This window comes from Ixodes scapularis, unplaced genomic scaffold, assembly GCF_016920785.2.
Source record: "Ixodes scapularis isolate PalLabHiFi unplaced genomic scaffold, ASM1692078v2 PGA_scaffold8__174_contigs__length_109621045, whole genome shotgun sequence".
NCBI lineage: Eukaryota > Metazoa > Arthropoda > Arachnida > Ixodida > Ixodidae > Ixodes > Ixodes scapularis.
Genome location: NW_024609883.1, coordinates 12,337,982 through 12,362,464, shown reverse-complemented (window position 1 = coordinate 12,362,464; position 24,483 = coordinate 12,337,982). Strand labels below are relative to the sequence as shown.

The 24,483-nt window shown below is 47.8% G+C and overlaps 1 protein-coding gene across 2 annotated transcripts in view; it reads right to left on the bottom strand.

Annotated features, from left to right (window-relative positions):
* LOC121833506 (carbonyl reductase family member 4-like) overlaps positions 1-24,384 on the bottom strand; it is a 31,394-nt gene extending 7,010 nt beyond the window's left edge. The window contains exons 1-5 of one of the 2 annotated variants that reach the window (XM_042286852.1): positions 24,211-24,379; positions 20,171-20,396; positions 9,753-9,873; positions 9,098-9,244; positions 3,014-3,148 (exon numbers count right to left, since the gene is read on the bottom strand). In XM_042286852.1, the coding sequence (XP_042142786.1) occupies positions 3,014-3,148; positions 9,098-9,244; positions 9,753-9,873; positions 20,171-20,320 (553 nt within the window). In that variant the 5' untranslated portion in view covers positions 20,321-20,396; positions 24,211-24,379. Of the gene's footprint in view, positions 1-3,013; positions 3,149-9,097; positions 9,245-9,752; positions 9,874-20,170; positions 20,397-24,210 lie in introns of both variants that reach the window. The other variant, XM_042286853.1, reaches the window with a different exon arrangement.
* Between the last annotated feature and the right edge of the window lie 99 nt (positions 24,385-24,483).

The window sequence follows — 24,483 nt, the reverse complement described above, 5'->3', positions numbered from 1 at the left end:
TAAGGGGAAGGTAACTATGAGCTTGTATTTTTTATTTTTGTCATTTTTCATGCTCAAGAACTAAAAGTTTGGACAAAGGATGGAAATCTAAAAAAACGTATTTGTGTTTATGTGGCTTTTTTGTCATAAAAGATGGTATAACATAGAAATATAGCTCCTTTTTTTTCTGCTCTGAACTGTCCTAATGCAATGTAACACATGAAAACAACAAATTTATAAGTAATTTCAAAACGATAGTTTTTAATAAGCAGACACGCCCACTTTTGTCTTTGAACGTTCGCAATTTTTTTCGTACTTCACCCAGGTTAACAAAAATTGGCAGAAATGTTCTCAACATCAACAGAAACAAGCAGTGTAAATATAATTTAAATCCGACGAGTGGTTCAAAAATTTACTGTTTTGGGTAGTGGCCCTCCTTAAAGGGATGATGAACCGAAATTTGGATTTAAAAAAAACAATGCTGGAGATGTAGGTTGAACGCTACAATCCCTACAACACTACTAGTAAGGCGATATCTCAAATAGACGGCCGTATTTTTGGAAAACAAAGTCGAGGTTGAACGAGGCCGACGAGAGCGTGACGTAGAGATATTGGTTTCCTCCTCTCTTCGCTTCACTCCCTGAAAGCCGCGAGGCGGAGAAGACGCGAGGCCGTTCCCTCTCCTTCTCGGAAAAACATGACGTCAATATTCCTGCCAAATGCGCCCCTTTTTTTTAAAAAAAATACGGTCATCCGTTGGAGATATTGCTGTATGAGTGATGTTTTGGTGTTCGTAGCATCCCGCTTCACGCTTTTGCCGCGTGTTTTGGGGAATCCAGATTTTGGTTCAGCATCCCTTTAAGCCTGTTTACTCAGATTTAACACCTATCTGTTTATTTATGTGAAATAAAATCCCGGGTGCCCTTTTTTCCCTTAAAATAGAGACCAAGTATCGCAAAACGCCCCGTTTTTTAAATATACAGATATAAAAAAAAGTCACGGTGTTAGGTTGTGCTTTTATTGAGAAAAAAAAAAGGCATGCGTGGCTGTAACTTTGGTTTTTTTGTGACGTTTAGGGCAGATAGATTATGTTTGCGCCATAAAATTGGATCTTTAGCGCCCAACGTCCAACAGCAACTGGATTCTTTTTTTTTTTTTCACCAGAACTTTTTTATTTTTTAGCTTTTGTTCAGCACAAGATGCATATTCTGCACCAGGCGCATACTCTACACATATAATAATCTCATTCGCAGCACACTTTGAAAAATTCCTACAAATAAAATCACATACTATTCAATATTCAATTCAATATTCGCCTTTTTTTTTTCTTGATTCGATTCGAAAACTGCTATTCGGTATTCGCACACCCCTAGTTATTTGTACTCGTGAAATTTTTTTTTTTTTTTTCTGTACGAAGCAAAATATTTTTAGGTGTTTTATTTGCGCTACAAGAGATGACTATGAGACAAAACATTCTACGCTTGTAATAGAGAAGTTTGTAGAGCCCTTCCTGGTCAACATAGGCGTGACTATGACAGACAGGGTAGCAAAAGAAACTGCTTGAAGCCACTGCATCGCAAAGTACTTTGTGTCTAAACTAAAAATTCAAGGCTTGGAATCTGTAAATATACCGGGTTGAAATACCGAATAAACCAGGTTGGAACAAGGTTGGAATTTATAAATAAACCAGAGTTCTTTTTCTTGAGATCCCATTGTCTGTTTGCATATCAATTAAGTTACATCACAAGGGGCCCTAATCTGGACACTTGACGAGAAATCTGGCGGGCGTGATTGGCCAACGCCGCCCTTGACCTTGGCGCCGGCCAATCAGAGCCGTGGGATTTCTCGCCGACTTTTTCGCCAAGTGTCCAGATTAGGGCCCAAGGTGCATAACGAGATGCGGTGGTCTGTGCTACATCTGCCAAAAACTAGACGTTTATAAGACAACGCCCCACCTTTTGAATCAGTACTTACAATTATCACATAGTTCATAAAAGAAAAAAGGGTGAAATCATTGCGAGGTGGTTGTATCTCGTTGCCACAGCTTTTTCTCCAAAGCTGGGGTCACACTGTTTATGCATCATACAAAAAACAGTCTGCAAACCGATTCAAAGTCGAGTCACCACGAGATCTGAGCTTCGAATGCCGCAAGGCAACGAGTCCAGGAGACACTTGGGAGGCGGCATTTGAACCACGGATATCGTGGTGACTGATATCTGCACACTGTTGTTTGTATAATGTATACGCAGTGTGACCCCGGCTTAGATATTTCTGGTAGAAGCAAACACCGCAATATGACCCGCAAAAATTGCGTAATAAATATTAAAAATATTAAAAGGACAACACGGATTGCACTATATAGTATCAAACCTCTTGCTCAGGCTCAAAAAGCTACGTCAAACAACATGCAGAGATAAAAAAGAAGTGCAACAGGATCATTTTTATTTAGGGAAATCCAATTTTTTTCTGTAGAGCTAATTTTTTTCTGGACATTTTTACACGCACTACAGATTGCAGTCAAATATATCAAAAGGCGCGCTTGTAGCGCTAGCTGCCACATGTCCAGATGAATATCTCAAATTAAATAAGCATCACAACTTATCTATTTGCCCAGAGCAGTTGTTCACCGTTCTACCACAATACATAAAAATCTGTATGTAGAAGTAACAGGAACTCGACGTAACAATACTTTTTCTTGGACTCTTCTGCCTCGTGCCGTGCTGTCAACGAGTGGGTTGAGAGCGCCTTTCCGCGGAGAGACGCCGTCTCCTTCGCTTTTTCCCATTACGCCCTCTCCGCACGAATGGGACGGCCGGAGAAGCATTTGCACGCTTCTCCGGCACTTTGAAAAATATGAATATCACGGATTATCTCGAAGCGAACATCAAATAGCATACAATTCGAAACGTTGAATGTTCGCACAACACTAATATACGTACATCTAAACAAAAATTATAAGTAGCGACAGATGTTGCACCACATCTACAATAATGGCAACGAGGGAAGTGTCCATATAGAAATACCATGGCGTTACCTGGCACCAGGAGGTTGACGGTGATGTTGCGGGAGGCCACTTCCTTGGCCAGCGAGCGCGTGAAGCCCACCAGGGCGGCCTTGCTGGCGCCGTACACCACCTGACCCGCATTGCCTCGGTCACCCACCACGCTGCCTGCAGTATTTAACACCACCGGATAAAATACCCAGCTGGCTTTCTTTTTGCCACTCCTCAATGGGCATTGTACATGCCTCTTCGCACTTTTGTGGGCACCCAGAGAGAACAGGGAAAAATGCCTGACCGGTTGAATCCCCACTGGGAGTCAACTGGTCCCGACGGGGACCAAGTGGGACCATCTGAGATGTGAACCGTGACCAGTTGGGGGCTTAACCGGATGCCACCATTCCAATTGCTTTACCATTCCCAGTTGGGGAACAAGCGATTGCCAGCTGGGAGCTGTTATGGGACCAACCGGTTGGCGGATAGATTCCCACTCACGAGTGCATTCCAAACTCGGGACTACAGGGGGTTCCGATTTTTGCCTAATAGAAAAATATTAAAGACGTTTACAATTCTCTGTAATGCCGAATTAGAGCGCAGCTCTAGAGGAGGAGGGGAGGGTGTGCCCCTCCTCCTCACCTGCTTCCTTCCCATTTAGAGAGAAATTTTCGCTAAATATTTTGCTAAATTTAGTTAAAATTTCTGTGCTAAATTTAGCCGGAAATTCAGCAAACATTTTTCCACTACATTTAGTGTGAAATTTAGCGAAAATTTCCCCGGTAAATTTAGCAAGAAAATTTCTTGCTAAATTTAGTGGGAAAATTTAGCAAAAATTTTCCCGCTGAATTTAGAGAAAATATTTCCCCGGTAAATTTAGTGGGAAAATTTTCTCGCCAAACATTCACGCATGAGTCAAAATGGATTCTAAAATAAAAAGGAGCTTATTATTTGAAGCCTATCTATGCTAGGCTACTGGGCCAAGTGACCGAGAGAGAAGGGCATGTCTTTCCAAGCATCATTGAGGGCCAATTAAAGCTGCTCCCTGCCATTCTGACCTTGGCGGCAACTTGGGACGGCAGGGCGTTTACGAGGGAAGAATTTCCTTCTCTCTTTAGGGCTACTTCTTCCTGGAGCTCTTGACACGTGACCCTTCCCCCAAGCCCGCGGGGCTTGCTGCCGGGATCCGTCGCCATCACCGAGCAAGGGCACGTGTCTCCGATTCAATGCGCACCATCCGCAATGGTTACAGGTGGGACGTCGGAGCAGCCAGGACGTCCACTCTAGTCCGCTCGTTAATGCTCAGAGAAGAGGCACTACCTTCGGTATAAGGGGACCTTACGTGCTGTCAGGCACAAAATCTAAAGCCGTATAGAGGGAGGTAGTGAATGGAAACGTCCCATTAGAATGAAAACGAAGCCGAATGAGATTAACATATTGCCGCGTGCATGACCGAGAAGGAACGCTCCTTCGTACATCTAGAAGATTCGTGTTTTCTTTTACCCCGAACGTAAAAGATCAGGAGGCCAGTCCTAGCTCACTCTTGAACATTCTAGGTCTAACCACGGCCACTCGATGCACGCATGAGGTGCGGCCAGCCGCGTCAAGCCTCCCTACACGGGCGAGAGCGGGAGGCTGGAGTTTCCAGTCGCGGCCGTTATTTTCGCGGGGGCGCTGCTGTCCGGGCAGCGCTGGCAGTCGGGGAAGACTCGCCCACGCCGGGACGCGTGCAGCGGAGTGAATAAATCGGGCATGTTTGCGATTTATTCGTTACGAATTTGCCCCTGCAAGTGTGCGCCAGTTGCCAAGGCTTTGGAAGGTGTGTTTCTTGTGCGTAACGCAATGCCGCGAAACTGTTGTGTGCCCTTGTGTGGCACAGCCACGAGAAAAGATCCCGGTATCGGGTATCGTGAGTTTCCCTGTGACCCGGAACGTCGGCTAGCATGGCTAAAGAACATTTCTCGAGAAGGGCCAGGTGGAAAGGGAAGCCAGTGGGAGCCAAAAAACCGGTCTCTGGTTTGTGCCCCACATTTTACTGAGGACGATTACAAAAAGACGGCGAAACTGTGGGTCCTGCTTCCGTCCGTAGTTCCGACCCAGTTTCCCAACTATCCGCAGTACATGCGAAAGGAAACACCCTCGAGGCAACCACAGTGATGGCAGCTTGGTAAAAGGGGCGGCTGCCAAACCCGAAGACTTAGCAGAAAGCCCAACTATAAATGAGGCTCACCTGCTTTCCGGTCGCGATGAAAGGAAAACTCCAGCTCCTGATGCCTGCATAGAAGTGTGGAGCGATAATGCTTCGCTTGATGACGAGGCATGCCAAACCTCGCTAGCCTTGCACACATGACGGACGAGCTAAAGAAAACAGAGCACCGACTCAAAGTGCAAATCGCACTTCAGAAGAGCGCGCTTCAAAAACCCCAAGCCAAGCACGACGAGATCAAGGAGCAGCTTCGAGGTTATGAGGACGACAAGCAGATCCAAGACTTCAGGCTGTTGTTGGAAGCTGCCGAGGAAGGTGATAAGACTGCTTCGTTTATTAAATCACCAGCTTCAGCAACAAGAAACCGGTCTACTCTGAAGGCATCCTGAGTTGGTTGGTCCGGCTTATTATTCTTAATTGCGTCTGGGTGCTACTGAACAGGCAGTTGATAAGCTATAAAGTTGATTGCGATAAATTGTAAAAGTAAGCGCCGACAAAGATTATCATAAACTCTACTACAGGTTTTAATTGAGCTAGTTGGTACATAATTGAATAGGGTCAGCTGAACAATTACAGATTGTTCAGCTGACCCTATTCAATTATGTATCAACTATGTAGCTCATTTGACCACCATCGAAGACGGTGGTCAAATGTGCGTGAGCACCCTGTCTATCACAATCTACGCAAAAGACGCGAGACGTGCCAAGAGCCGCATAACACCCTATTGGGTGCAGCGCGCGGACATGGGGGATGGCTTTTATCACTGCCTCTAGTGAAAAAGAAAAAGGAAGACGAAGTAGTAGTAAAGGAAGCATGTTGATAGTCAGCCACGTGTATGTCTTCTCCTCTCACGGTTTTTCTAATTTCGAACTGTTCAATGCTAAAGTTGAGGCTTGGGCGAGTTGGTACATACTTGGGAATTAAAAACAGCGCGAAAAGACAAGGACAAGACAAAGAAGTGACACGGACAGCGCTACGTCCGTGTCACTACTTTGTCTAATTCTCGTCTTTTCGAGCTGTTTTTAATTCCCAAGTAACTGCTCAGCTGACCCTATACAATTATCATTAATATTAGCGGAAGAAAACTAAATATTCAAAATGCAGTTTACGCGACTGACCGTAAGTGGTCAAACATATTCGATAAAAGACAGTATTTTTTGTAAGCAAATAATATGACACATGGATCCTCTATGAAAGTGAACATCAATGAATGACCTGAGCGATGAAAGCCGCCGCTATGGTGGGCCATTCTGGTGATTATCCCTGTGCGGCAAGCTGACCGTGTGCGCCGGCAGATATGTTTAAACCCATACTGAATAAATTTCATTTGTGCTCCGCGTATCAAGTACAGCTCTTGTATCCTGAAAATAGCCAATACAAAACATTCCCCACGCACATTCGTGTGCAATGTCGAGGCGATAAATGCACGTTAACGCACGTGTTTGGTCAGGCGGCCGCCGCGCTCCCCGTGCGGAGCTCCCTTGCGAGCCCTGCCCAGCCCGGAGCAGTAGCGCCGCAGCGGCGGCGCAGCGAACTAGGCGCCTAACGCCGTTTTCGGCAAACACGGCTGGCCGCACCTCGTGCATGCATCCAGTGGCCGTGGTCTAACGTTCAAGATAACGAGTGTAGTGGATAAGGATCGCCGACTCACTGAGTCTCCCCCAACCACCATGGACTCTTTCGCCAGCACTTCACTCTGCATTACAGCAAACTCCAACACCCCCCCTCCCGCCCGTTCTGTACTTGTACTCATTTATCCCTTGTTCGGTGGGAACAGCGCTAAAAGACGTAGGAACACAGCGAGAAGACACGCAGGCAGGGCGCTGCCCCGTCTGTGTTTTTTCCTGTCCCGTGTTCTTCGTTCTGCAAAGTCCCGCGAGGAGTGGAGCGGCGGCTGCAGGCGGCGTTGGAGCGGGCAGCAATGAAGTCGTCTTCGGCAGGTCGGCGTCTGTTACGAAGACGACGAAGTGGACGACCCCAACACCTACTAATCCAACGTAGCCTAGCAAAGGAGTTGTCTACGCCGACGGCGACATACAGCTTCTGGTGTACTGCTCGACCTCAACATGTCAGGGTAGACGGAAACGTCCCGAGAAGGTCGAGCCAGCAGCTTCCCGGACCGACGAGTTGCTCGCTCGTGGGTTGGTCCAACGAGGCAGCACATCCCGGAAAAGAGCGGGTGACGACAGAAACGTCTGCGCCAGAGTCCAGCTTGCACCGGAGGGGGCAGCTGTTGACGTTTCCAACGGTGTTCCGGCCGGGCTCTTGCAATGATTCCTTGGAGTGCAGCTGGATGTGGCCGAGGCGCTTTGTTTTTAAGCGGAAACATGCAGTTTAGAGAAGCTCTTTTTAAAGAATGTCGTTTTACCGACCCCAGTTTATCGAATTCCTTTATAGAAAAACCTAGTTTGGAGAAAATGGCGATGAGCCTCCTTTTAGCGAATTTGGCCTCCGCGAAGCTGCTTGTGGGGATAGGTCGGGTCGGTTAAAATTTTTGTAATGACCCGCCGCAGACTGTTGCCGCGAAGCGGCCTAAATGCGCGGCAGCGGGTGGGCGAACACACGCTCCAGTGGTACATGTACGAAGTCAGGAAGCCTTTTATTAAAGCGCGTTCCTTTTCGTTAAATGGTGTTTCTCTAAACTGAGCCTCTGCTTTCTCTAAACCGAGCTTTAATAAAACGTGCCCATTCTCTAAACGTGTTTAGATGAAAGGGCGTTCGATAAACCATAGTAAATCCATTTTCAATCGGCAAACAGACGCGAAATATCGCTTTTTTTGACAATGGTTACACGCAGCTCTCCCGGCTGGACACTCGGAACGTGAGTTACGTGCGTTGCCGCAATAGTCGCACGACGCCTTCAACCCGCGAGGCTGGCTGTCCCGGCCGTGGCCCCGGCTTCGAGAAGGATCTACAACTCTGGAGGCGAGTGCCATCTTGGCTGGCTCCCTCGATGCACCGTCAACGTTCAGGGGACTTGACTGCGAAGCCTTTGCTCGACGTTTAGGCGAGAGTCTCACAGCCCGCCGACGCACCGGTCTCGTACGATGCGGTCCTCCACCGCCGGTGCCGGATAGTTGCACTGTTTGACAAGGTTACGCAACGCCGTGAAGAACACGTCGACGGTCTCGCCCGCCAACAACTGTGGGCGCTCGTGGAAGCGACTCGACTCGTACACCTCGTTGACAAGGTGCACAAACTAGCCCGTGAGCTTTGCTGAGACGTCGGCGTACGAGCGGTAGGCCTCGTCGCCCAGCATGATAGACGAAAGTACTACACGAGCTTGGCGACCCCTGCAGTATAGGAGGGTGCGCACCTTGGTTTCTTCGGACGCGGCGGACAGGTCCGATGCCAAGGAGTGATCTTCAAATTGCTGAAGCCAGGCAGGCCACCGGCTGGCTTCGTCAAACAGGAACGGCGGCGGGGACCGGAGCGAGAAGGCAGCGGCTGTTGGCAGGAGCGGCGAGACAGCGAAAGTTCCCAGGGTGTCTGGCATCGTGAGTCACTTTGGACCATGCTTCCGACACCATGAAGTGGTCGCGTAGAAGCGAGGCGCAGTTCCGAAAGCACGGGGCTCAGGGGCAAGCGGCCGGGGCGGTCGAGAGTGAGGAGAACCGCCAGCCAAGTGAGCCGATCAAAAAAAAACCCTTTTATTACGCGCCGCGTTTATAAATAAAATCATCACTGAAAGCAGACACCACAATTTAGATACAATTTGGTCGCTACATTAGCACCCTCTACAGCTAATGCTCAAAACTACTCACCAAGAGGGCACCCCATTTCCATTATGTTTGTACACGAATAAAGTCGCAGCAAAGCAGCTGGGTATTCGTTCACGGCCCTCGGTCTTTGGAGTCAGTTTCTCTACATTTCATCACTTCCACTATCAAAGCAGACGGCCTCACTGGCAAAAACGTCACCTATGTTGACGATGCTGCCTTCCCGCCGCCTCAGCATGTGCTTCAGAGCCGCCTTGGAGCAGAAGATGGCCCCCATCAGGTTGGTGTCGAGCAGACGACGCATGTCGGCCTCAGTCGTCTGCAGCAGAAGCTTGTCGACAACAACGCCTGCAGGGAGTGTAGGCGCTGCACAATCAACCGATGTCCCATCCCCTTCCCTGGGAGAGCCAAAGTTCTCAACCGCTCATTAGACAAACATTATCTACGACAAGAGATGTTTTATCCGTTTGCGAGTTCACGATGGGCAGTATTTCGGTGAGAACTTCTCATCCACAGATGGACAGAGAGAGAGGTTTCGTGGTTGCCCACGCGATTGTCCCGAGCGTTTCTTTGTCCACCGTCGGACGTCGGCTCGTGTACGGCACCAAGATGGCTCGAGATTTGCGAAGGAAGCGCGGGTTGTCGATCGCTTCCTTCGTAAAATAGCGGACGTTCCCCAACTTAAACACTCGTTCGATCGCGTCACCTGCAGCACTCGATTTGTAGCGGATGACCCAGCTTTTCTTTCGGTTTTGCGAGTAGTTAGCTGCGATATCTTGGTTCGCTCTCCGCGACACTAGAACTCGCTCTGATGGCGACCAAACGGGAGCTCGAGTGCCTCTCCCAGCTGACTTGCCTGAGCAGTTTACCAGGTACCTGATGGGGCCGACGTTCTGCTCCGTCCAGCCGACAACCTCGCGAACGCTGTCTTCCTCCCGCACGTCGCAGCACATGCCTTTGACCGGGGCATGTTGTCCCTGCAGGGCAAGCAGCAATGTCAGCATTCACTTTCTCCGACGGGGGATTGAAGAAAAAAAGAAAAATTGCAGTGGCTTGGCTCGGTTACGGCAGGATATACGTAGCGTGAGCTCATGCACACAAAATGAGAGACGCTATCAAGCGGCTCCGGTGCAGCGTCAGACTTGGCTACTGTGCAATGAAAGCGCACAGCTGGGCACGTTGTGGCACCAGTGCATCTGCCGCGGCTATGACGTCACTCCTCTGGAATCCGCAGACCAGCGAGGCAAGCGCGGCGGCGGCGGCTCTAGTATGTTGTGTGACATCACTGCTCTTCGCGCAAGCGCAGCACGGAGCACAGCTCATTATGCGAATCACACGAAATTGCTCAACCTTAGCCAGTGTAGCTCACGATACAAAACATTCTCGGAGCACCGCATGCTACGGCTCCTGGTGGCATAGACAGGGAGGGTTGCCCGTCTTCAAGGTTTATTTTACTTCAAATTCGAGGCTGTTTGTTCGGGGTTCGTTTTCTTTTCTCCGCAGATTTTGTGCATTTCAATGTTAGACAAGAACTCGTGAAATGCAAATCTGCATATGACGATTTGGCAGCCGCAAATTATTTATATCAGTCACCTCGAGGACCTCGAGGAGATTGCACGAGGGTGGGGTTATGCCGAAAAATGTTCTAAAACCCGCGGAAATTTAAAAAAAAAAAAGTTCCATTAAAGGGACACGAACACACCCCAAAATTTTGTTTTCATTTTTTGCCAGGCAATTTATTATGGTGTCGGAATACTATCCCTTTAATTATTTTGCTACAGAGTCACATATTTTTTTAATAAAGCCAAAAAACGCAACTGCTTGAAACTGGCACCGAAGCCGAAGCCCCCGCACCGCACGGAGAAGTGGAGAGGAGAGAGTGAGTGGCGGAAATCACGTGGCTGCACCCAACCGTACGATTTTTTTTTTCTTCCTTGCGCAGCACGATCCGTTCGCCGTGCGATTCCTTTGCAGTTATGTTTGTTCCGCTCGCTGTTCTGTACTTCAAGATGAGTTGTTTTGTACATTGAGGAGTTGGGAGATGAGTAGTGAGTGCCCGTGCTGAATTCCCGTGATCGGCTCCGAAAAGAATACTCCCAAGATGTTGCATGGAGAGCTGCCTCCCATGTCTTGCATCTGAGAGTGGCATTGTGCAGCAGAGTGCACAAGTTTCCGAAAGATCAATGGGTCGGGATCGATGGCTGGCTCCAATTCCTGTAGAACAGTTACGGGAAGCTCGGAAAGCGGGCGCTACCCGATTCATATGCTCCTTGCATTGTGTAGAAAGGAACTACATTCAGTTCGCAGGTGTCAAAAATGGAAACTCATACCACTTAGTTTGGCGATGTATCGTCCACAACAATTGTTTATTTCAGCGATAATTGTAACAAAAAAAACAAAAAAAGAAACGTAAACATTGCAAAATGTTTGAAAAAAAAAAAAGATGGTACGCCCACACTAGGGATCGAACTCATGCCCGCTGCGTGTGAAGCGGACGTCTTCCCACTGAGCTACAAGCCACAAAAAATGGGCTTCATTTTTTTTATATTTTTAGTACTGACTGTGTGCCTTCAATGACCCACGACTTTAATTAAATTTTAAAAAATAAAAAAAACCTTCGAAAAATGGCCAGTGACCATGGAAAAAAGAGTGAGCGCGACTCAAACCGGCCAGTTCTCGATTGGCGGTTTTCAGGCGGAAAAAAAAAACGAATTTCGAGCCGCAAATTCTGTATGCTGTTCTGGGTAGTTGAGCTCTCATATGTCGCGTACAACTAAAAACCTCGGCGAGCATAAATACCCTGTCAGTGTCCCTTTAAGGGAAGGCAGAAAATTGGCCATAGACGTTACAAATCTACATCTCTAGAGCTTCCGGTGCTCCTTTGAGTTGCCAAGTTGGAGCGTGGAATTGGCGAGTCTATCTAATCTTCGCATGTTTTCAGCATTATCGCTGAAGGTGTAATACCTTCCGACGTCGAGTCTAAACCAACGGATAAAGCGCATACATTTCGTGTTTAGAATTGTTGGGGCAGCTAAATATTGATGCGTACGAGCACCCACATACAATGTGAAACATTTTGAAGTATCTGACGCGATACATAAATATGGACTGAAATCTTTCGAGGCTAGACAAAAAGTTGCTAGGTTAAAGATTTTTTTACAAGATCTTCAGCAATGAATCTGCTTCAGACAAAGAACTATACTTAGGGTTTTGTGTTGTTGGTTTTCATTATTTCCAGATTCAACATACCGTAAAACTCTTTATTTTTGCGGCCCCCATTTTCGCCAATCAGTCACAAAGGACATAATTGCGGCCACTAAATTTCACGAATTCCAGGCATCTGAACTGAAACTCTTAAGAACCGAAATTTTGATGTGCCCTTAACCCTTTCATGGTCACATTTTTTGTCCAAAGACTCGCCCCCGTGGTCGGGTTTTTTTGCTCGATGCGATAGCAAAGAGTATACACTAGTTTATTGTCGCATAAAAAAATGTAAGACTTAAAATAAATAGTACACACGCTTCAAAACATCTGCGGCACACTCGCTGGAGGCTGAACGAAATCAAAAAGACTCAAACTTCGACGCGCCCGCTTCTGAGACGGTCTAGCAGACGGTGCGGCTGTATGTCAGACTTCAGACTCCAAACCGAGCTGGTTTCCAGTTGTTCATGGGATGTCGAGCTGTCATCGGACTCAGAGTCCGAGAAGGGTTCAAAGTCTGAACCCGAAGAGCCATCGCCCCAATCTCCACTACACTACCCCCGAGCAGCCGGCACGGGCGACCATCTCAAAAGTATCACTTGCACAGAGCGTCCAGTTTCGCAATTTAAAAAACCGCACCAAAACAAACACGACCAGAGTTATACAGTCGTAGTTCCCTACGAATCCACCAGATGGCAGCACGTCCCCGCGAACGCGCCCGTTCAAGCAGAGGCGCGAATTTTTGAATGAGCAGTCGCGGACGTACCGGTACGTCAGCAACCATGCGGGACGCTCCCGCGGTGACGTACAGGTACGTCAGTGACCATGAAAGGGTTAAATTTCACAAATTTTTCAATTCGCAACAATTAAGGGTTTTACAGTACTTTTTCCGGTTTTTAACAAGAAAGTTTTTTTTCATATATAATTCTTACATATTAAAGTTTGCGTGTCTTCAGTCCAAAAGCATATATATGGTCCTTCGTTTGCGTGTCTTTCTGTTAGCAATGGGCGAATATTTACGAATGATTGCATTTAGCACAGCGCTCTCAGAGGGAGTTCACAATAGACCCTTTTCAAATTCATTGCCATCTGCTGGCTCAGAAAAGCAGTTTCTCGTTCGAGAAACTAATGGCGGTCAAACAATCGGGCACCGTCACTTTCGCACGTCAATGGAAGGTGAGTTAGTTCTCGGATCACCCGATAAGTCGTATCCAATTGGTGCGTCTCGTTGTACCGACGTCTCAACGTGCGGGCCTCGCAAATCCTCCGCTCGGTAGCTTCTTCAACTTCCAACAAGGCCGCAATGGGACCTCTTCAAAAGTCCATCAAGCAACATTGGCGGTCGCCACCGCTTGGACGCCAAGCGCGTGACTGGATCCGAGTCCTCGCCCAATGAGGACGCAGAATTCGTTTTGAATACGAGCCTAGTTGACGCCCAAAGCTGACGCAGCCCTTGAGTTCCATACATGCTCAGAGTGTGCACTTTTGGAAAGGGTCTATTAGTTGGGCACAGATGCATATACTGAGACAATGATAGTTGCCGGACTGAATTTAAAAAAAGGGCCATATGAAAGGTGAAAATTTGCAACCTATGTGATTTGGCCCAAATTTTAATGAGACAAATTTGTGTAATAGCATAATCTGTAGTGTAATGTTATGTAATAGCATAACTAACAAGCACAATCTGTCCCAGTAATGCGTAGAACACTAAAATAATTTTGGAAAACCTAAGCAGACAAGTACAGATGAGGCAGATATTGACATCTGCTCTACCCAGGGTGAACAGGAACCTCGAGTTGCAGTGGTATTCCAGAGAAATTACTTGATACGATTGTAATCGACCAATGTAGCTTCGAAATTTCCTATTTTTATGCACATCCGTTATTTTTTGTTCATAAGAGTCAGGTTTGGGGAAGACTGCTCGCGCAACGCCCACTCGAAGCTCCCTTTCCGTACGAGCGGCCGTGCATTTAGGTAGGATCGAAACTGACAAGCTTCTGATGCGAAGTACAGTGAAACCCGTTTAAAACGAACCCACCTAAAACAATTTATTGCCGATATCGAACTCACAGGAAAGTTAAATAAAAATGCATCTAAAAAGTACTTTTTATAACGAACAACACACTGGCTATATCAAACTTTTTCCCCCGGGAAGGCTTCCAAAAAAACGTAAACAATTGTCTTCTAGCCTGTCCCTTTCCCCCCCAAAAAAGTAGGAAAGAAAAAAGAAAATTTCAGAAGCTCAAGCCACAAACGAAATTGAGCGAAGAGAAGTGATTCAGAAGGAGAGAAAACTAAAAAAACACTCTGCACGGACACGAAAAAAAAAAAAGAAAACTTTTCATCCCAAAGCGGTTGTCTACGAAGAGAATGTTTCAGAAGGGGAGGTAAGCTAAAAAAAAAAAAAAAAGTCTGCACGTGTGCAAAAAATAAAAAAAATTCCAGGCCGTTGTTACAAGGCGGAAGTGAAGAGATGAGAGAGAAAGAGAAGCTCTCGCCTTACAACGAATGCATCGTGGAAGTTCGTTGTAAATGGTTTCTGCTAAATGGAATTACTAGCTATACTGAACTGATTGTAGCATTTCCTGCTGTTCGTTATAAACAGGTTTGACTGTACTACGGTAGCTCAAGCTGACAAATCAGACAAATGCGGGTAACACTGGTACTACATTTCAAAGCTCCGCACACTTTCTTGGATTCACGAAACTCCGCTTGCAAGGCTTGAATCTTGTCATTGGCTCTGATAAGAACTTGACAATGCCCCGCCACGTTGAGAAGTGGAAGCACATTTTGGACAATTCAAACAGTCCAAACCCAATGTCAAAAAAGGCTGGGCCTTGACACACAAACCTTCAAAAGATTGTTTCTTGTTGATCCCTCCTCAGCATAAAGTAGGACTATCCCGAAATAGCTGTGAGCTCCGTAAGCTCCGAAGGGATACCAGGTCGCACCCCCAAAGAAAAAAAAGACAAAGAAGTTGATCAACCAGGTCAGTGGTTCTCAACCATCGAAGTTTCGCAGACCCCTTGTGGATCGGTGGAGATGAGGGAGAACCCTGTTCGTGGTGAAGGGAGGGGAAAGATATAGGTTAATTATTATGATTTAATAGATTAGTATAACTAAGGCCGAGTGTGAAGTAGACCTTTGTTATTGACATACACACGAGAAAACTCGCCCGAAAAATGAAACGTTTCTTCTCGACCTGAACAAAGACAACTCTTATTACCCGGCTTGACTAATGAGGCAGGGATTCACGGACCTCTAGAATGCCTTCACGGACCCTAAAGGGTCCGCGGACCCCTATTTGAGAACCACTGAACTAGGTTATACACCAACTCATCTCTGTGACGTCACGACGCGGTGGTGGCGCGTCGGTCGCACTTCCAGTCTGGGGCTGTGGGCAGAAGTCCCCATGCCAGACGTGTATTCCTGCGTTGTTTTGAAAGGAACCAGACAAAAACCTGCCTTCTCGTCAAAACGCCGCGACTGTGGCCGTACCAAAAGTGTCGAGAAAGGTTTGAAGGTCAGTTTTCACGTGTTCGGTTCGTCCGAGAATCTGGATATGTGCCGTTAAAAGGGAAAAGCAGACGCCGCCGGACAATGATTGCTTGGGCGGGAAGCACTTTGGGCTGAATTCACGGGTACGTGTGGTCATCAGATTTATTTGTTTTGTTCCAACATGAACGCCAGATAACTCAAGTTGTGCGGACCACCTGTCTACGTTCAGTGCGTCTTCAAGTTCAAACGGCCGCCTGATTGTTCGAATTGTCGTCTGCTCTTTCAAACGTTTCTGCTTGTCGTCTGCTCTCTTACGCCGGTCCGTAGACCAAATGTTGGCCCGGTACTTGCGATAAGAAGTGAGTGCAGGCCTCAAAAGACTTAAATTTGAAGGTTGGTAAGCAGGCTCGATGTAAACAGAAGATACAAGGAGATGTTGGTCATTGTTACCAGTGACCAACACCGACTTGTTATGCCTAATTCAGTTGGTCCGATTCTGCTTGCGATTTTCAGTATCGTCGTCGACCATCTCAGCTACGGTTCACGCTTTCGCAGCCCGAGCGGCGTCGTGACTGAAAATTTTGAGCGAAATCTCATCATGCGAATCAGGCTTTAGCGTACAATCTGCGGCGTCCACGCGGAATGAATCGCCACATGTCACATTATTCACGCGAAGTTTTGCGGTGTAACGAGCCTCGGTAATTTCACTGACGCCGCTCAAGGTAGTTAGACATCGCCAGGTAGACGTAAAACCAACAATTCGAACGCGAAAAAGGGCAGGGGGACTCACACCGACGCCGACAACATCGCATTTCAATGGTTTGTTTATGGGCGACGGCGAGCTTCTTGCCCACACCCCCACCGCGCATGCGCGGCGCCGGTGGCATCCGCTAGGGGCGCTCCGGGCGCTCCAGTTTGTTTGTAAACATGAGTTGGTGCATACTATTCTAAAAGGGCATTCACACATATGCCTTAAGCAACTAAACCGACAGGCTGTTGCGATGCGGCACTATGACGTCAGCTATGCAGCGGAGAGAGGGAGGGATGCTCGGGCGGCACAAACAATGCTGGTTTAGCAGTGAATCAGTTTGTCTCGAATAACGGTTTGCCGTTAAACTATTTGCTGTCAAATGTAGAGCTCGCTAACTTCGTCCGTGGTGGTGTTGAGTATAGAAGCCGGTAAATTGGACTGCAAATAGCACCTCGTCAGAGACAACGTAATTGTTCGTGATGCAAGACGACCAAGAACAATGTGGAAGGTAAGACGAATTATTCGAGTTCATCCTAGACAGGACAAGATCAATGATATTGTAGTGAGTGCACAGGCGAGCTGGTGGAAATTAACCATTCTGATGTTAGCCTGAGACTGAGGCAGGAAAAGAGGAAGTTTCAAAGTAGAAGAAAAAGGAACAGTCAAGGATACGTCTCTAACACAGCTAAAGACAAGTTTATTCGGTCACCCTCTTATATACACTCCACAATCTTCACCACAGAACCTTCGCGACCTCCAAAGCCAAAAGATAACAAAGAACTCATCTCTTTCCACCACAATAATCAAACGACCTTGACAATCCTACAAAGCCCCCTCACCAACACAACCTATCTCCTCTCTCCCGGAAGACGATCGACCTTCGCGTACATAGCACACCCTCCTCCTCTCCTCCCCGGCCCACAATCCCGAAACAACCCGGCAACAAAAGATACCAATCCACCTGATCCAAACCAAAGACACAAAGGAGGAAACCACTTACACCCTTTCACAATCAACAACCACTTAACAAAACTCTCAAATCCGCAAAAACCTTCTTGCGGATTTGAGAGTTTTGTTAAGTGGTTGTTGATTGTGAAAGGGTGTAAGTGGTTTCCTCCTTTGTGTCTTTGGTTTGGATCAGGTGGATTGGTATCTTTTGTTGCCGGGTTGTTTCGGGATTGTGGGCCGGGGAGGAGAGGAGGAGGGTGTGCTATGTACGCGAAGGTCGATCGTCTTCCGGGAGAGAGGAGATAGGTTGTGTTGGTGAGGGGGCTTTGTAGGATTGTCAAGGTCGTTTGATTATTGTGGTGGAAAGAGATGAGTTCTTTGTTATCTTTTGGCTTTGGAGGTCGCGAAGGTTCTGTGGTGAAGATTGTGGAGTGTATATAAGAGGGTGACCGAATAAACTTGTCTTTAGCTGTGTTAGAGACGTATCCTTGACTGTTCCTTTTTCTTCTACTTTGAAACTTCCTCTTTTCCTGCCTCAGTCTCAGGCTAACATCAGAAAGGACAAGATCATTTGTTCCTGCGAAGTTTGACTCGCAAATACACTAATCTTGAGACGACTTGTCGACCTTCCTACCCGCTAGAAAACTGCAACAACGAGCTCCGGGTGGCAGCTTGTTAAAAAAGTGAAAGCTGCTTATCAAAGCTGTGTGTTGGGCTAGTTGGTAATGGTCTTGGGTTGCCAAAGGCATGGTAGCGCTTTTTTGGACGAGGACAAAAGAAAGAAAGACAAGACAGACAGGCGGCTAGGCCTGGGGTTGGTTGATTGATAGGATCGAAGCGTGTATATATGCCTCATTTCCATGTTGATTAAATAGTTGCAGTCAGCGCTCGTGTCTGTCTTGTCTTTCTTTCTTTTGTCCTCGTCCAAAAAAGCGCTACCATGCCTTTGGCAACCCAAGAAGCTGCTTACAACTCCCTGTAACGCCGAATTAGAGCGCAGCTCTTGAGGAGGAGGAGGGAAGGGCACTGAGGGGGGGGAGTTCAACTGACCAGGGGGGGGGGGTCACGTGACCTTGGGGGTCACGTGACCCCCAATGCCGATGATGTCATCACTGACGTCACTGATGACGTCATCAGTGACGATGACGATGCGGGTACCGATGACGTCATTAGTGACGTCACTGATGACTTCACCAGTGATGATGACGATGACGATGCGAATGTCGGTGACGTCATCAGTGATGATGACGATGCGGATGTCGGTAACGTCATCAGTGATGATGACGATGACGATGCGGATGCCGGTGACGTCATCAGTGATGATGAGGATGACGATGCGGATGCCGGTGACGTCATCAGTGACGATGACGATGACGATGTGGATGCCGGTGACGACATCAGTGACGTCACTGATGACGTCATCAGTGATGATGACGATGACGATGCGGATGTTGGTAACGTCATCAGTGATGATGACTATGACGATGTGGATGCCGGTGATGTCATCAGTGATGATGACGATGACGATGTGGATGCCAGTGACGTCATCAGTGATAATGACGTCATCAGTGATGATGACGATGACGATGTGGATGCCGGTGACGTCATCAGTGACGATGACGTCATTGGGGGTCACGCGACATCGGCGGGGGTCACGTGACCTCAGGGTAGTCACGTGACTTCGGGGGTCACGTGACCTCGGGGGGGGTCACGTGCCCCCCCTCCCCGAAGTCACGTGACCCCGGTGGGGGGCTCGCGCGGTGCATTATGGGACATTTCCCATGATGCACCGCGCAGTTACGCCGACGCCGCTCAAGCCGGAAACGGGCCCCTAAGAGCTGCGCTCTAATATAACAAAAACACGCCACCATTTCATGACCCACGGTGGAAGAAGATGATCTCGTGCTTTCGAAGGGCCTGCATGCGCTCTTTTCTTTTGATTCTGGATATGTGATTCCGTTCTGACTGGCGGGTCAGATTAAAGCTCCCGTTTAAACTAGAGGCACTCTTCAGAAAGACAACCCGTTTGACGAGGCAGTCCCAGGCGACTGCGCGGGATTTGCTTTGGTAAGGCCCGCACTGCTCAGGGCGAGAAAATAAATGCGCCCTTTGTAGTGTGATATCAATACACCAGACGGCAGTTCATAGTGGGCGATGCCGCAACAAGACGATGCCGCGTGTCCGACAGTGGCACCCACCGTTCCCGGAGGCCTCGTACACGCCGTAAATACATAAGTCACGTTCGTTCCTCCGACGGGCGTCAATGTACCTTTCCTCGGTCGGTGGGCCCGCCGGTCCAGGGCCACAAGCGTTCCCTCGTCTCAAGCGCGGCACATTTAAGCCACCTTTTATTATTTCTGGGCCTTCCTTTAGAGACGATCACCCCCCCCACCCGTACTCTCTCCAAAAGTAAAATGTCTCTGGCCAACATGCACGCTGCCACATAAACTGCCTCAGTGAAAGGGTCTTTCGTATTGACGGAGACTGTACAATGGGCACAACACGGTAGGCTTATTTCTTTCATCTTTGCGTTCAAGTACAAGGTTTTCCGACGGGAAATGAGCTTAAAAACCCAGGAAGCTATGCTCGGTCGCGGGTTATCAAAAGCGAGCCTCTAGGCTCCCGTAGAGCACTATGCGTCGGAGGCGAGCGTAGAGAAGGAAACCAGAGACCAGGGTCGTTTCCCTCGCTGCCACCTGCCCCGGAGAAGGACACGACGCTCCACACACAAACGTTAATTCACCGTCGTCCAAGCTCGCGTCTCCCTCCGCACGCCTCTGCACTGGCCTTTTATTGGCGCAAAGTGGCAACACGTGGCCGCTTCCACCCGGGCGCCTCACGGGGCTACCCGGTCCCCCGCCAACCTACGGCCTTACGGCAAAAGGCTGCAGCTGGGCCAGGGTGGCGGCCACGCTGTCGGCCCGCCGGGAGAACACTGCCACGGCGCAGCCCCCCAGCAGGAACCTCTTGGCCACGCAAGCGCCAATGCCCCCCGTGCCGCCAAAGACGCAGGCCACGCGCGCCATGGCACCTCCCCGGCTTTGCACTTGTTCCTTCGAAATTGGACCAACGTGGACCGTTCGGACGGCGTTGCTCGAGTCTCTGTAATGTCGCGGCACGTGTTAACGAGAAAATGCTCAAAGTGCAGAAAAAACACAGTATACAGTCCGCACAGCACAAAATATTACTTTTGAAATAAGTATAGTTTGCAGAATATACACCGAAAAATATGGTAATTTCAAATGAGCGGACTGCCATGGCAATCCAAATTCGGCAAAATATCATCATTAGTGTCAATTCCAGTATGTAAAATTAACCAGTTATAAATTTAAAATAGTGTAGAATCATCAAAAACATTCTAGCTAGCATAAGAAAGCAACCTAAATTGACATTAACTGTGGGTAAAGCATATGGTGATATCAAATACGCAACTTTTGACAATTGGAAAAATTTCAAAATTCGCCGCCAATCCTTCTGGACCAAATGCCCCCGAAAGACAAAAGGTGGATTTCGATCATTTAATTACAAAACTACTTGGAACATTTATTTTCTTTCATTTTTACGCACAATGGATAGACCTTTCTCCATTAAGCTTCTCCACATGCATATACTCTCTCCCTAGGCCTACCTACCCAATGTTGCCATTTTCGCAGGGCACCCTCATTGTCAGCATCTATCTTCGCGTGTCTTTAGTCTATTTTGACGCTTCATTTTTTAGTATCGGTAGTGTGGGGTATGAACAGCGCCGAAAACCGATACAACAGCACAAGGCCAATCTGTTCTTACGGGCAGAGGCACGTTGGGCTGCACTCTATTTGTAGTTTGCAGACAACTCCCCAGATGGTGCTCACAACTCAAAAATGGTCGCCTTTGCTGTTTATGTTGTATCTGAGAGGATTGGAGGATAGACTAGAGAAGAGTGGGCTTGGGTTCAACCTTTCTTACAGTAAGCTAGGCCAAAAAATTCAGCAATCCTTACCGGGATTGATGTATGCGGATGATATTGTACTAATGGCTAACAACAGGACAGAGTTGCAGGAATTAATGAGCATCTGTGCTAGGGAAGGAGAGGAATTAGGTTTAGAATTCAGTAGCGAAAAATCGGCAGTCATGATTTTTAACGAGGATGAAGTTGAGAGGCTGAAGATACAGAATATTACAGTTGAGAGAGCTAGTAAATACAAGTATCTAGGAGTATGGATATGTGATGGTGCAGAATATCTCAGAGACCATGAAAAGTATATAATAGGTAAGGGCAACAGAAATGCAGCTGTAATGAAAAATAGAGCACTTTGGAATTACAACAGGTATGAGGTGGTGAGAGAGATTTGGAAAGGGGTCATGGTGCCTGGCTTGACTTTTGGAAACGCAGTGCTATGCATGAAATCCGAAGTGCATGCGAGACTAGAAATAAAACAGCGCGGAGTAGGTAGACTGGCTTTGGGGGCACATTGCAAAACGCCAAACCAGGGAGTACAAGGAGACATGGGACGGGCATCATTTGAGAGCAGGAAGCGGTGAGCAAGGTAGAATTTGAGGATAGGTTGAGGCAAATGGACGGGGAGCAATGGGCACGAAAGGTTTTCAGCTATTTATACATGAGGAGTGTAGACACAAAGTGGAGACAGCGCACTAGGAAATTAAGAGGAAAGTTTTTGGGCTATAGCGAAGATACGGAAGAGCAAGTCTCAGTTAAGAAGAAAGTTAAGGCCACAGAAAGAGATCGGTGGCTAGAGGGAATGGAGACAAAGACGGCTCTGGAAAGCTATAGATTAAACAAAACAGTTATTGCCAAAGAAAGCATTTATGACAATTCTAGGGGAAGGTCATTGCTGTTTGAGGCAAGAACGGGTGTTCTGCGAACCAGAACATACAGAGTGAGGTACCAGGAAATTGATACAGTGTGCACTGCTTGTGGAGAGGAGGACGAGACGGCTGAGCACTTGATGCTCTACTGTAAAGGGCTTCACCCTATGCCTATCGAAGACAACATAGATTTAATAAAGTCATTGGGTTTTAGAGACAGCAAAGGGAGAGTGGATTTCAAGACTGTAGAGATTACCAAGCAAAGATTAAGTGAATGGTGGCAGAAATCGAGAGAAAACTAGGTATTTTCTTATTCACTGATGGCAAGGGGGTTTCATAGCCTCACTTTCTTTGCACTGCGGAGTGAATATAGATTTCACATTTAAATATTCTAAGCTTAAATGGTAAAACAAAATGGCTAGGTGGCGTAAGCTACCGCCCGATCCAAAGGGCTCAGCCGTATTCATCCATCCATCCATCCATGGTTTAATACATAGATTTAATAAAGCCATTGGGTTTTAAAGACAGCGAAGGGAGAGTGGATTTCAAGACTGTAGAGATTACCAAGCTAAGATTAAGTGAATGGTGGCAGAAAGCGAGAGAAAACTAGGAATTTTCTTATTAACTGATGGCAAGGGGGTTTTATAGTCTCACTTTCTTTGCAGTGCGGAGTGAATATAGATTTCACATTTAAGTATTCTAAGCTTAAATGGTAAAACAAAATGGCTAGGTGGCGTAAGCTACCGCCCGATCCAAAGGGCTCAATCAAATTCATAAAAAAAAATGAAAAAAAAAGTCCATTTGCCAATTCCAATGGTTCCAGTTTGAAGGAATGCCCACTCGCTTACGCCGTCTGTTCACTGCAACACATTTCGCCGGAAAACTGATGAAACGGTAAAGCCTACTCCCATACAGTGAAGAGTGCTCTTTGCTTTCAGAAATGGCTGTCTGCGAGCCACGATTGCGAGCGGTTCTGCCGTGCCCGCCGAGCGGGACAATTAAGGAACCCACGTGCCTAAGGCCTACCTTCCTGTTTCCGCTGCATTGCATGGAGCTGCAGACGTGTCTGTTGCAGGCTCAGAAAAGCGAGACAGGCTGCTCCCACAAAGCCCTCAACTCACTTTAGCAGAACGCTGTAGAGGAGGCGCGTGGACCCCTCTCCCCTCGTCTCCAGAGTTCACTCTGTTAAAGGGAGGGCTGGCTCGTCCCGCTTTCCTCAACCTGCAACAGACTACACTACACTACAGTTGGTGACGGGCTGAAACTCCTCCCACCTCTTTACACTTTCGCGGAGCAGACGCTGGAAAGGCCTCCTTTCCAGCATCCACACTGCTGAACTGGAAAGAGGTAGCTTCCCCAGGACTGTTGACCTGTCACCGACTGTAGTGTAATGAGCCAATCATTTCATACTCTGAGTGATTGTCAGTGTCAAGTGATTGTGTTTTTCCGAGTTCCTGTCTATTTTTTTCATTTTTTTCCTTCGTATGAAGCGTGCTTGTAAATCAGCGCCGTATCTTCGAGTTGTCCTTTTGTTGTTTTGCACGGTTTTCAACTCGCTATGCATCACCGACTCGGCCAAGTTTACGTTATTCTCCTACTTAACGAAACGATGCAGGTTCATGAAGCGCAGAGCTGAATAAAATTTGAGTTGATAGCGCTCGTCCTGTGTTCTGTATTGTTGGTACTTTTGAGCGCTTTTATCGCCCACAAGGCACCTTGCGACGCCTTTGTGTCCCCCTGTTCGGAGCGGTCACGAGTCTAATTAATCCGGGGCGCGAAGGGAGCACAGCGCTCGTAAAAACGCCCGCGGCAGCGGAGGCCGTTTTGTGCACGGACTCGAGTCGTGAGCCCGGGGCTCGGTCGCAATGCAAGTTGGTCGTCGGCAACGGCTTCTGCTGCCGCTTTTTTTCTCTTTCTGGCCTCTTTCTTTCCGAGCCATCGTGACTTGCATCAGACGCGTAGCATGTTTCCAGTCCGCATCAGTCCGCGAGAAATACGACAAGGCGCGCGGCAATAGGCGCAGTACTGCCATTTATATTAACTGGGAAACGCAGCTGCGGACTGCCGTAAATTAGAATAAACCAGTGCACGCGCGCGCGCTCGTGTGTACCTGCGGCCGACGATTGGGCGCCTGGCAGCCGTCAGGTGGGCAGGCACTCTGCACCGCAGAATGAACGGCCCACGCACCGCTCCGAGGAGCCGAGAGGAAAACGCCGCAGCGAACAGCTCCAAACAACACGTGAGTCTCGACAGCAGATGAGCCAAAAAGACGAGCAGACTCTCGTTCCGGCTTCGATTCCGACTCGTCTCGACTGTTTTAAGTTTCTCTTACGCCTTTGGCAACAAATCAGCGTCGCATTAAATCAACGCGGAACATTTTGCG